Genomic DNA, 14,115 nt, shown 5'->3' with positions numbered 1-14,115 from the left:
TTATCCATTTAGAAGATTGTGAGTCGTAAGTGAATCGTTTCAAACAACAATATGTTTTATCTAAAATGGTTTTGATTTTTTTCTCTCACACAAGAAGTAAAACCATAACCATAAATGTCTTGAAAATGATCAATAATTTCCATGAATACCCGTTTAAAACAACAAGATTTTTGACTCAGTTCTATAACCGACTGAGCCACATAAATATTTAAACATGTATCTATTTTTGTAGGTATTTTCGAGTGTTACAATTATTGTTTTTTCGAGCAAACACAATGTCATGGTGTTTTGATGTGCGGTAAGCTTTTCGAAAATTAAAAGTGGAAGTGGACCTGATTGTTTACCAGAACTTTCTTTTATAAATCGGTGCTGTTATAAATTCATAGTTATCCTATGCTTGCAGCAAGGAATTTGCAAATGAGGAAATTGGTTAATCTAAATCACAAACGAGTAGCTGTTTTTTTCGGATAATTTATAAAAAGGTGTAGTTAATAGTGAAAACTAATTGGTTATATGTTTCTGTCTCAGCGCTAAACAAAAACTTTTAGAAAAGCACTTTATCAAAATACACAATTTTGTCCACATTTGGCACAGAACAATATACCCAATTAACTTTATATTAGAAGAATGACAGACTCAAATATGACTGATAAAATGAAAATAATGAAGTACGAAAACTGGGGATACGAACTATTAATTCGCAACCTTCTCCAATCCGCTGAAATGGTGCTGCCAACTGAACTACTGTGGATGTTATGAAACACATGGCAGTAGAAATAAACTGGGTATTTGATGTGACTGTGAACGGCTGAAATAGTTTCCAGTTTTAGTCGCACCCCAGTTATCTAATACTGCAAGCCTTTTCCGAACCAATTGAATTTTACTGTGAATTTCCGGCAGGCAAATAATGTGAGATATGTTGAATTACTCAATGTTTGGTTGATAATATATCGTATTAACATTTTACTTTAACTGTGTGTTAATGCTAAATAACTGCAAAAATGCTAAATCGATTTACCCAGGAATTTTTTTCACCCGTGGGCGGTAGAAAGAATGATATATCCAAAATGATCATTCCATTGAAAAAGACTGAGACTTTCTACTCGCTTCATAGCGAACCAATGCAATAACAGATCGGCTGAAAAGTTCGTATCGTTTCTATGAGAGGGCGCCACTAGAATTAAATCCATACCATTTTCAGTTAGTACCAACCTTCAAAAGATACGTGTATAAATTTGACAGCTGTCCGATTATTAGTTTGTGAGATATTGCATTTTGAGTGAAGCTACTTTTGTTATTGTGAAAAAAATGGAAAAAAAGGAATTTCGTGTGTTGATGAAACACTACTTTTTAATGAAAAAAAGTGCCGCCGATACCAAAAAAAATGGCTTGATGAATGTTATCCAGACTCTGCACCGGGCGAAGCAACGATTCGTAAGTGGTTTGCAAAATTTCGTGCTGGTCATATGAGCACCGAAGACGATGAACGCAGTGGACGTCCAAAAGAGGCTGTTACCGATGAAAACGTGAAAAAAAATCCACAAAATGATTTTCAATGACCGTAAAGTGAAGTTGATCGAGATAGCTGACACCCTAAAGATATCAAAGGAACGTGTTGGACATATTATTCACGAATATTTGGATATGAGAAAGCTTTGTGCAAAATGGGTGCCGCGTGAGCTCACAATCGATCAAAAACAACAACGAATTGATGATTCTGAGCAGTGTTTGGAGCTGTTATATCGAAATAAAACCGATTTTTTTCGTCGATATATAACAATGGACGAAACATGGCTCCATCACTTCACTCCGAAGTCCAATCGACAGTCAGCTGAGTGGACTGCACGCGGTGAACCGAACCCAAAGCGTGGAAAGACTCAACAATCGGCCGATAAGGTTATGGCGTCTGTATTTTGGGATTCGCATGGTATAATTTTCATCGACTACCTTGAAAAGGGAAAAACCATCAACAGTGACTATTATATAGCGTTATTAGAGCGTTTGAAGGACAAAATTTCAAAAAAATGTTTTGTTTCATCAAGACAATGCACCGTGTCACAAATCGATGAAAACCATGCTGAAATTGAACGAATTGGGCTTCGAATTGCTCTCTCATCCACCGTATTCTCCAGATTCGGCCTCAAGTGACTTTTTCCTGTTCTCAGATTTCAAGAGAATGCTCGCTGGTAAAAAATTTAAAAGCAATGAAGAGGTAATCGCTGAAACTGATGCCTATTTTTAAGGCAAAGGATAAATCGTACTACAAAAATGGTATCGAAAAGTTGGAAGATCGCTATAATCGCTGTATCGCCTCTGATGGCAATTATGTTGAATAATAAAAACGAATTTTGGCAAAAAAATGTGTGTTTCTATCAAACGATACGAACTTTTCAGCCAAACTGTTAAGTATGGTTCCTATTCTGTTATTTCATTTATCAGCAATTTTTCACATTTTCTTTCCTTGGGCACTGATAGTATTTAAACTCAGATCATGCCTAGATCACCAATAAGCAAACACTAATGCAGTATTATGACAGCAAATAATCGCTAATTGGCTTTTCAATCGCTATTGAGACTGAAATAAGGCTGACTTTATCCAACTATACGACTATTCATAGATAATACTTATTTATGGCTAATGTGCATGCTACGAGCTGAATTCTGTTTGATTTACAACATATAGGCTTTCAAATTGCAGATATAGAGCTATTATAATTTTTGATACCCATAAATGACTACATATGTGATAACAAACAAATATCTAAACCGGTTAAAACTATTAGGGTTGGTCTTGACATGGGTCAGGAGTCGGGAACCTTTTCATTCGGTAATGTATAAAATTACAATTTACAAAATATCAATGTTTTTGAAGATCTACAAATATTCTCTTGTCGTTACAAACCTTTCAGTTAATTGGATGAAATAAGCAACTGCCAAAAGAAATAATTAAACAACTCACTCTATATCAAAGATATATCAGTTATTGGTACTTATTAGAAAGTTTTGTCGTTTTGAGCACTAACGAGAACAAGTTTATAACAGAACTTGTTATCATAATTGGCTTCTGTTATAAACTTGTTATTCCTTGGTGATCGGGAAGTGCTCTTTGCGATGCTTGTGTTTCATCACATCCAGAATAGTTCAATTGGCAGAACGATTTCTTCCTGATCGAAAAAGGTTGTGAGCTCGAATTGTGGCTTCTGTGGTGATTTTTCCGCAACTTTCAATACCAGATATTTCATTCATCAATACTTTTTTAGCTTGTCTTTCTTAACGTTTTAATAAAAGGTTATAGGGAGTGTATCGAAAATAAGCTATTCACATACATTTGTGTTGTACGCATGTATTTGTGATGGTTTTTCATGCTCAGCATGCTGTGCCTTTGGCTGTCAGCTTTCGTTCGTTTACTTATTTGTGCGGTTGAAACTCTGCGTTCTCAAAATGTCGCGTGTTGAAAAAGAAGTGAAAATTAAGCATCTGGACATATGGCTAAGTGAGAAGGTTATTACTATGCAAAAATTGACGAAGCGGTTTGGAATTCATCATGTCAGTGTTAAAACCATCATTAATTAGTTTGAGGAACACTATTCTTTGGATGAGCTACCAAGAAGAGGCAGAAAACCTTGTTCTTCCAACCCGAAACTGGACCAGAAAGTGGTATCTCTAATCATGAAAAACAAATCGATGGTGTCAATACCTGATTTGGTCAAAAAAGCAGGAACGAGTGTCGGAATGATCCAGCGTATCAAGAGGCGAAATCACCTGAAAACCTACAAGAAGCAGAAAATCTCGAAACAAAGTGTAGAACAGAAGAAGCGAGCAGCAACAAGGGCCCGGAAACTGTATTCGCGTCTTTTGCAGTGTCCGGATGCATGCGTTTTGTTGGACGATGAGACTTATGTAAAGAAGGACTCAAAAACCCTTCCAGGTCCACAAAACTTTACTGTCGTCGTTGGGGACGATACGAGCGATGCGGACAGGTCGATTCAAGTGGAGAAATTCGGTCGAAATGTACTGGTATGGCAAGCAATATGTTCCTGTGGATTCAACCATTTTTTACACTACCGGAACTATAAATGCAGAAATCTATCGATCTCAGTGTCTCCAGAAGAGATTGCTGCCTTTATATAAGAAGCATAGTACACCTTCACTGTTTTGGCTGGATTTAGCGTCGGCTCACTATGCCAAAATCACTCTCAATTGGCTTGCGGAAAAGGGTTGAGAATTTGGTTGAGAAAAATATCAATCCACCAAATTGCCCTCAGCTTCGATCCATCGAACGTTACTGGGCAATCGTGAAGAGGGTCTTCAAGAAGACTGGTAAGGCAGCTGGGAACATGTAGGAGTGCAAAAACATTTGGGCTCAAGCGTCAAAAAAATTCGATGCAACACTTGTCCGAAACTTGATGAAGAGCGTTCGATCAAAAGTTCGAAAATTCGTGAAGGAATAACTTAAATTTCATCCAGTTTTCATTATGCTTAAGTTCAACCTCGTACAATAAAAGATCAATTTTTAGTTTGAATAAAATGTCGTTTGTATCATAATTCGAAAGAAAAATTTGTGGATAGCTTATTTTCGATACACTCCTTAAATAAGTACTTCGTATATGATTGCAAAGAAATGGGACAAAATATGAGTTTCTTTAGTTATCAATCGCGACAGAACAATTAATTAGTCTAGCAATTCCTTGTAGCAATAATTTCCTTAAATGAAATGATAAGCCTAAACATCTGCTGGGGAAAAAATAATCATCCAAACTGTGCTCTTCTGTCAATCTTCTTCCAGTGGCCATCGATCTGATCGTGCAGCACATCCGCGAGTTCTTGAACAACCGCACCCGACAGGATCACAGTCCCCATCTGGCGACTGCCGGCACCAGCGCACTGAACCTTTCCCACGGTCGAGGTAAGGTGACAACCGTCGACAATGATCCACACTATCGGCCACACTAAACATGACCGCACCTAGCCTACCTAGCATTCCCGTCATCATTTCGAGGGTTGCTTTCGAATAGAGAGATCACGGGGGCTCATCATCATGATCATCATCGTGTACATTTGCGTGTGCGTGTTCAGTATCGTAACGTATTGTGTCCTTGTGTATCGCACTGATACCATAGTTAATGACTGCCTGATGCCGTAGAACTGTGGAGTTACACGGAAAAAAAAATATCACTAGGAATCATTTAATTTCATGTTCTGTTCTGACACGTTGACGCTTGGAAACGTCTGACTGGGAATGTTTGGCTACTAACTCATTCAGCTCACTCACTCACTTACTAACACATGCATAATCAAAACGGTTGTTATTTATGTTTGGTTGAAATCTTTGAGATTAGTTATCGTTTCAGTAGACTAGAACTTTTGCAGTTTTCGAATAGTTGAACAAAGTAGTTGAATTAATTTTTTTAACCGGAACCCTTAAAGTGTGACTAGACTGTATTGTAATGAATCTAAGATTTACGCACCACCTAATAGAGGAATTCATTTTAAATTATGGAAACGGGAACAATGAACCAAGTTCTATGAAAATCTATTAAAAATTGTTCTACACAGAACTGGATAAACGAGGTCATTAACTCATTTTTCAAAAGCGTCAAGTCATAATACGTTCAAACATGTACATATCGATACATGGGTAGACCAAGGATGCTAGGTTATTTTTTCAAAAATCTACGATCGAACCAAAAATCAGTCTATGCAAACTCAGTGCACACTTCTCACAACAGCATTGCTGATCGGACTGGTTTTAATGAGTAAAAACCAAAACAAAAGGTCTCGCTACTTTCAAACGCTCTGTCGTAAATATAGTTGCTTTATCTAGCAAATTCAAGACTTTTAGGGGCTCATTGGTAGTCTGTGAATGATTTCAGAAATCTGTAAAAATCTGCGTCATTTTTTAAATCTGTGCAGTATATTGAAAATCTCTGAAACACAGATAATTCTGTGAGCCTGGCATCTCTGGGGCAGACAATTCAAGTGTTATTTTAATTAATTTGTCATTTGCCTACCTGTGCGTACAGTAAACTCGCCTGCTGTGATGTTTCCGTCATGATACGACTACAAGAGTTTACAATTACAGCTGACATGTAGCGTTAAGACGAACGATCAAAAATCGATGACGTAGTGAACTGTCATTCAGTGTAATTCTCTACCATGATATTGCGTATCTATATATCATATCCAAGAAACAATTCAGGATTTTCGTTAGGAACTTTTGAAAACGCTCATTGCACAGACCCTCTCAATACAGATCTTAAACCAAGTGATTACTTCCATTTATCACAATTCGATATATAAATCAGTGCACGCCTTTAAACTAACAAGATGCTCAAAAACACTGTTAAAAATTGAAAAACTTTCTGGTAGCGAACTTCGAAAGAGAGGGGATAAGAAAGCTGATTTAGCGGTATAAAACTGCTTCGAAGTGAACAGCGACTATGCGAGAAATTGGCGTAGAAAATGGTGTTGTCAAAATGTGTTTCATTCGATTTTATTTCTTTATGACAAAACTGCCTTTACATTTTGAATAAGAATGATTTTACTGTTTGTTCGGTAATCCACATGCTTTCGTTAATGTAATATTCTGATATCTCGGTAATGCGCATTTTACCGGACAAAAATATCGACTTCAGTAAATCCTATTCCCGAGATATCAAACAGTGTGCTAGCTTTCACTGAAACTCGGCGGCTTTCACAAACTTAAATTCAAATGACAGATCTCTTGATCCCATAGCCTGCTATTGAACTTTTTCCAGGTCGAACTTCCGGTTCGGCAGTAACATGATGGAATGTGCGAAAAAATGAAAAAAGTTAAGGCCCTATCAGCTTGAAGCAAGATTCATCTTCAGTTCAGCAACGCCATCGCACGGCACCACATTGAACATATCATGTCAATTGTATGGGTGCGCAGTGTTGCTATTTTGGCGCGCACGAATTTGACATTTCTCTCCCCTATATCTGCGCGAGATTCGATACGGACTCGCCTGAGGGCGCCATGCTCGCAAAAAAGGATGTTGCCAATGATTTGTTCAGGCAATATGAGAGCTGAGAGAAATATCTTGTTAATATGATAATATGAATCGGGCTGAAAAGAGAACACGATTTTCGTGTTTTTAAAGTTAACTTTATTCATCAACGTAATCTCCATCAAGAACAACACAATCATTCCAGCGCTGATCCAACATTTCAATACAACTTTCGTAGAACGATTTATCTTTTGCCTCAAAATTGGCCTCAGTTTCAGTTCAGCGAAATTGGGCATATGCGGTCGTTTTTTTGTATTTCAACATTCAAAAGCTCTAATAACGCTATATAATGTTCACTGTTAATAGTATAGTAGTTTTGATATTATCCCAAAATACCGAGGCTATAAACTTTACAGCCGATTGTTGTGCTTCCTGGTGCTTTGGACGAGGTTCACCAGTTGCTGTCCACTCATATGACGATCGTTTTGATTCCGGAGTGAAATGCTGGATCCATGTTTCATCCATTGTCACATATCAACGCAAAAACAACGGTTTTCACGTTTAAACATGGCAAATACTGCTCAGAATCATCAACATGTTCTCGTTTTTGGTCAACAGTGAACAAACGCGGCACCCTCTTTGAACAGAGCTTTCTCATAGTCAAATGTCTCTCTCTCCTAATAGCTATACTCCTGGGGTGTCCTTTGCTGAATCAAGCATACGTCTCCACATAACTCGGTTCATGGCTGCTCGTCGTCAGCCACTCAAGGCACGGATGCTTCTGAGATCATCCTCCACTTGATCGATCCACCTTGCTCGCTGCGCTCCTCTTCTTCTTGTACTAGTCGGATTAGATTCAAGAACCATTTTCATTGGGCTGTCGTCCGACATCCTTATGACATGCCCAGCCCATCATAGACGTCCGATTTTAGCTGTCCGTACGATGGGTGGTTCTCCTAGCAGCTGTTCGTGATTCATACGCCGTCTCCACGTTCCGTCTTCCATCTGCACTCCATCATAGATGATCCTCAGCACCTTTCTTTCGGAAACACTAAGGGCGCGTTGGTCCTCTACCAACATAGTCCAGGTCTCGTGGCCATAGAGAACAACCGGTCTAATGAGCGTTTTGTAGATGGTCAATTTCGTGCGGTGGCGTACTTGTATTTTCTCGATCGAAGAGTTTTTCTGAGTCCGGAGTCCGCACGATTCCCTGCTAAAATACGTCTCTGAATTTCTCTGCTGGTGTCATTGTCGGCGGTCACCAGTGAGCCCAAATACATAAACTCGTCAACCATCTCGATATCGTCACCGTCTATTATTATTCGTGGTGGGAGGCGTAGTGTTTCTTCTCTAGAGCCTCTTCCTCTCATGTATTTTGTTTTCGACGCATTTATGGCCAGTCCGATATGCCTAGCTTCAGCTTTCAGTCCGATGTAGGTTTCGTCATCTTCTCAAGGTTACGTGTCACAATATCAATATCGTCAGCGAAGCCAAAAAGTTGCACGGACTTTCGGAAGATCGTGCCACTCGTGTCGATCCTCGCTCTTCGAATCACACCTTCCAGGGCAATATTGAACAAGATACAAGAGAGTCCATCACCCTGCCCTAGCCCTCTCCGAGATTCGAAGGGACTCGAGAACGTCCCAGATACTCGGACGTAGCACATCACTCTATCCATCGTTGCTTTGACCAATCGCGTCAGTTTATCCGGGAAACCGTATTCGTGCATGATCTGCCATAGCTGTTCTCGATCGATTGTGTCATATGCCGCTTTGAAGTCAATGAATATGTGATGCGTGGGTACGTTGTATTCACGACGCTTCTGGAGTACTTGTCTTATCGCGAATATGTGATCCGTAGTGGCGCGGGCTCGAGTGAATCCCGCTTGGTAAGGCCCTACGAATTCCTTAGCTATTGGTGATAGACGACGGCAAAGGATTTGGGAGAGTACCTTGTAGGCGGCGTTCAGCAATGTGATTGCGCGGTAATTGCAACAATCTAGCTTATCACCCTTTTTGTAGACGAGACATACCACTCCATCCATCCATTCCTGCGGTAGAATCTCCTTCTCCCAAATCTTAGAAATCATCCAGTGCAGCGCTCTAGCCAGTGCCTCTTCTCCATGTTTGAGCAGCTCGCCTGGCAACTGGTCATTGCGCGCGGCTTTGTTCTTCCTCAACTTGCCGATCTCCTCACTTATTTCCGACAGCTCAGGGGCTGGGAATCTATCGTCGGCTGAGCGTGCACCCAGATTGATTCCTGTGCCGTTCTCTGTATCTTGTGTTTCGCCATTCAGATGCTCGTCATAGCACTGCTTCCATCTGTCGATCATCTCACGTTCGTTCGTGAGAAGGTTACCACTGGTATCTCTGCACATTTCGGCCTGTGGCGTGTAGCCTCTACGTGAGCGGTTCACCTTCTCATAGTACTTCCGTGTGTTATTTGTGCGGAACAGCTGTTCCAGCGATCTTGGTCTTCCTGGTGGCGCTTTTCGTGCGGAAAACCGCGTTCTGTCTGTTCCACGCCTGTCTGTATCGTTCCTCGTTCGCTCTAGTGTGGTGTTGCAGCTTCCTCGCCCTTGCTGCATTCTTCTCTTCGACCAACTGCTGACATTCGCCGTCAAACCAGTCATTTCCTCGATTCGATATCCTCGTACCTAGAACGGTTGCAGCAGTGCTACTCACGGCGGACCTTATGTTCCTCCAGCCGTCTTCAAGAGTCGTCGCGCGAAGCTGATCTTACGTTGGTAGCACTAGCTCCAATTGTTGCGCGTATTCCTCTGCAGTACGAATGCTTCGTAGCTGCTCGAGATTGAGTCCCAGCGTTCCTGTGCGATGAGTGTTGTACACCGTCGATAGTTTTGAGTCTAGGAACGGGATTTGTAGTGTTGGGCAAGATGCGCCAGCGCGTGATTGGGTGGCAGCCAATCAGTGATAGGATGTGCGTATTGAAAATCAAGGGCCGTTTCTTCAATTACAGCATCATCAACGTACATTGCCCACATGAGATGAGAAGGAAGCATTTTACGCGCAGCTGGAACGAACCTACGACAGCTGTCCACGGCGGGACGTGAAACTCGTCATCGGCGACATGAATGCTCAGGTAGGCCGGGAGGCTCGTGATCGGGCTGGAGAGCCTGCACGCGGTAACAAACGACAACGGTCAACGATGCGTAAAATTTGCAGCGTCCTGAGGAATGGTAGTTCGAAGCACCTTCTTCCCCCGCAAAGATATCCACAAAGCCACCTGGAGATAACCTGATCAACATACGGAAAATCAAATCGACCACGTTCTCATCGACGGGCGATTCTTCTCTGACGTCATCAATGTCCCCCCTTACCGCAGTGCCAATATTGATTCTGACCACTACCTTGTCGCGGTTTGTATGCGCTGGTTGTGCCACAGCTCTGGTAGAAGGTAGCCTGCAGTGCTACGACATCAGATTTGAAGCTCATCATGCAGCATTCGGTCGTATCCAGGGAAGCCAAGTGATTTGCAGTTCCATGTGCCAAGCTTCTAATCGTAGTCCTTTGTTCGTCGCGTAGGTCTTTGCCGATTATTCCGAGTCGTATTTATATTCTGATTGTGCGTAACATGTGTTTTCCGGGCGGTTTGTTAGACCTGCACCAGCCTTCTGTCTCGCCGGAGGGCCATCGTGTAAGCACTGTTTAGAGTCCCACACTGACACAAGGACGGTAATCAGCCGCTCCTAACATGGAGAACAGACGCTGTTTCGAGCCGCCCCAACATGGGGAACAGACGCTCGGGTAGACTCGCTCTCTGTAAAGAGAGGGCAAGTCCCCCCTTCCCTGTCAGCATACGACCAAGGTTCCACCGGGGTTGGTTACCCGATCTTTCCTATGGTTACTCGTAGCCGGCAGCCGGCACCGCGGGGAGGTAGGGACAGGAGTTACTGGACAAGAGGCTAAAAACTACATTGAGGCCTGAATTGCGCATTGTTCAGTCGTTTACCAACCTAGTCAAATGTTCATGGAATATAAAGCCAACACGTTCTTTTGATATCTTTACGATGTCAGCTAACTCACGCAACTTCACTTTTCGATCATTCAATACGATTTTGTGGATTTTTTTAATGTTTTCTGGTGTTACCGCCTCACTTGGACGTTCACTGCGGTCTGCTTCATCGGTGTCCCTATGTCTACGTTTGAAGTTAGCAAACCAACGTTTTATTGTTGTTTCTCATGGAGTGGAGTCTTCATAACACTTTTCAAGCCATTGCTTTGCTTGAGCGGTATTTTTTTCCTTTCAAGAAGCAGTGTAAATTTAAAACACGAAATTATTTTTGATCCATTGTTATGAAAATAACAAAAGTAGCGTCACTCTTAGCACAATAACTCACCAACTAATGAATATAATTTCATGAAATTTTAACAGCTGTCTTTTAAAGGTTAGTATTTACTGAAAAAAAGGTGACTGCATTGAAAATAGTGTTAGGCCCGGAACCATGTATTAAGTTATGTTTACGCATCGGTTGAATCGTATTAACTCAATTTCAGATTGAATGCGGTTTACTCACTTTGAACGAAACTCTCGCCTTTGGATGATTTTGCTTTTTGTGTTTCGGCAACAATGGAGGGAGCGAATGAAAAAAAATAACAGATTCAAAACAACTTAAAATTAGGTAAAACGAAATCAAAAAATAGCTATAGTTTTTATTTACCGTGTAGTCGGTTTCTGCTGCCCACATTATCAGATCCGAATGGATTCCGAATCAATTTCGAATCGGCGAGAAATTTTCATTCGGAATTTCATGTGGAAATCATAATGAATTCCGAATCAATTCCAACTCCAGTGCAACAACCGATTCCGAATAAATTTCGCCTACAACCGGTTGATTCGGAAATCAGTCGGAATTGAGTGAGAAGATGCGGACTGAATTGTCAATTTGTCTTCTTCTTCTTCTTTCCCGATTTTGCACGTTTTCGTGCTGACTTTCAGTTTATTTTTAAATGAAAACATCACATAACTGATTATACACATTGAAATCTTCATGTTTTTCGGATATACATACAGAAGTAGTAAATAACCAGTTCTTCTTAGAATTCCAACATAAACTGTTGAAATTCGCTGGAAATTAACAAAACGGCCTACCTTAGTCAGCATCAACCATTCCTCTAGCTGGAGTGTAGTGAAATGGCTTAAGGCGCCTAAATTTTCCACACACATTCATAAAATGAGCGAATATTCAATGACATTCATAATGTCACTGTCAATCGGGTTGATCGAGCAGCCAACTCAGGCGAAAAATCTAGCACTGAACCGATCGAGCACTGAAAAATCATGCAGTCGAGTAAGAATTCATTACGCATTCCGTCATTTCGATAATGTGGGGATTACCTTAGCGGTGAATGATACACGGAACTAAAAAATTGTCTAATTTTAACGGTTTTTCTTCAATATCGGGTTCCCGTTCAACGAGTTTATTTTAGATGAGGTATCTCGTTATTGATTTTATTACGCTCGAAAAAATTAATGAATTTTTAATTACATTTGTTCATTAGTTCAAAGTTCAAGGTTCAAACTCAAAATAAATAAAACAGTAGTTTTTTAACAATTAGGTTTTAATAAGAGTTACAGTAGTTCTATATACGTACTTAATTCGTAGATATCAAGTAGATGAACAGAAATGGAATAAAATTAAAACATTTTCATTTTGATTACCTACCATACATCGTGTTCGTGACATTCGGCTTTGCTTGTTTTGTGTTCCATCGACGCTTTTCTGGCAGCTACTGCATCGGAATTTACTGCTAGATTTCGACTGTTTTTTTTTCGTTTATGTCACTAACATTGAATAGGCACTAACAACCTACAGCAACTACACTGTCACAATCGAGTAAATGCAAACTACTTTATTCGTTTCTTCCCAACACAAGCCACCTGTAAACACTAAACAAGAGTCTAGAGGCAACTCCTCAAGCGGCAGATGATGCCCTCTGCTAAGTTGATTCGAAGTACTTTGCTAGTTGAACCGCACAGACACAGAAGTCCAGGGCCTTCTTTCGCCATCATTCGTAACTGGCTAACTAAGTAGTGACTAACGAATAGCTTAGATAATAGACATCTAATTTTAATAGTTTGTTTTTAACTAGCCCAATCTATAAAACATATCCATCCTGAATCCGAACGAAACTTCGCTTAATCACTTCGACTGAATACTGCAGCAATTCCCGTTCAAACAGTCATCCATTAAATGAATTGAATCAAAACTAATATCCTTTCGATTTGAATCCCGACCATTCTAGTCCGATACTTCGTTTTCCATTAGGATGTCTGTGCGAGACCGAGAATGCGCGAAAGCATATAAAGATCATCCTTGTAAAACAGTAGCATCCGTTTGACAATACTAACCAGCAGCAATGTTAGCGTACCGATATACCAAAAATTAGCACTAGTTGAATGCAAAAACAAATCTAAAAAGAAAATATTTAATCAACTAATTTACTGGTTTAGATCAAAAGATAGTGCGATGAAAACAAAAACTCCAACGATTAATTTTCGTATATCTGTGAATGCTCTTTTACTTTCCTCACAAACAACGTACTCAAAATGCAAATAACCGAGTAAAAAAAATTGAAATTTACAAATATTCCTTAAAAGACGAGGGCATCCCTCCGGAAGTGATGGCGCCTGGTCTTCGACGATTCTCGTCCACCATCATCAATCGGAAGCTGTTCTCTGTTGTATTCAACTACTGAAAACGAGAGTAGTCTTAGCCGATAGAACCGGGACGGAACAACCTGAATGTCTCAAGCCCGATAGAAAATTAAACTACCTAATTATGTAGCACAGCAATACGAAACCCTTCAGAAACTTTAAGCGATTTAGACGAGTGGTGACTCAGCTATAGAACTTGATACTCTTAAAGTAGGGACTGTTTATTAGAAGAAAAACAATGGAGCGGCCTTTTCGGAAGAAATGTTTTGTATATGTTGGGTCCATAACATACTAGACAGAAGCGAAACCGATGTTTGATATCGATTTTTAGAGATTAAAATTTCGAAAATACCAAAAAAACAAAACAAAAGAAAAATTATTTGCAGATTAGACACTGAAATGGTTTTAGATGTATATTTTGTTTTGAAGAGTAAAGCAAGCTTACACGCATAAAAAAAATAAAACAAAT

At 40.2% G+C, this 14,115-nt stretch overlaps 1 protein-coding gene across 3 annotated transcripts in view; it reads left to right on the top strand.

The window, feature by feature from the left end:
• Positions 1–14,115, top strand: part of LOC131427058 (uridine-cytidine kinase) — a 31,368-nt gene extending 17,253 nt beyond the window's left edge. Inside the window, exons 6-7 of one of the 3 annotated variants that reach the window (XM_058589948.1) lie at positions 4,787–4,906; positions 13,235–14,115. In XM_058589948.1, coding sequence (XP_058445931.1) covers positions 4,787–4,906; positions 13,235–13,257 — 143 coding nt within the window. In that variant the 3' untranslated portion in view covers positions 13,258–14,115. Of the gene's footprint in view, positions 1–4,786; positions 4,907–12,865; positions 13,113–13,234 lie in introns of those variants that run through there. The other 2 variants (XM_058589947.1, XM_058589950.1) reach the window with 2 other exon arrangements.

This window comes from Malaya genurostris, chromosome 2 (genome assembly GCF_030247185.1).
Source record: "Malaya genurostris strain Urasoe2022 chromosome 2, Malgen_1.1, whole genome shotgun sequence".
Classification (NCBI taxonomy): Eukaryota; Metazoa; Arthropoda; class Insecta; order Diptera; family Culicidae; genus Malaya; species Malaya genurostris.
This window is presented reverse-complemented; position numbering and strand designations above follow the sequence as displayed.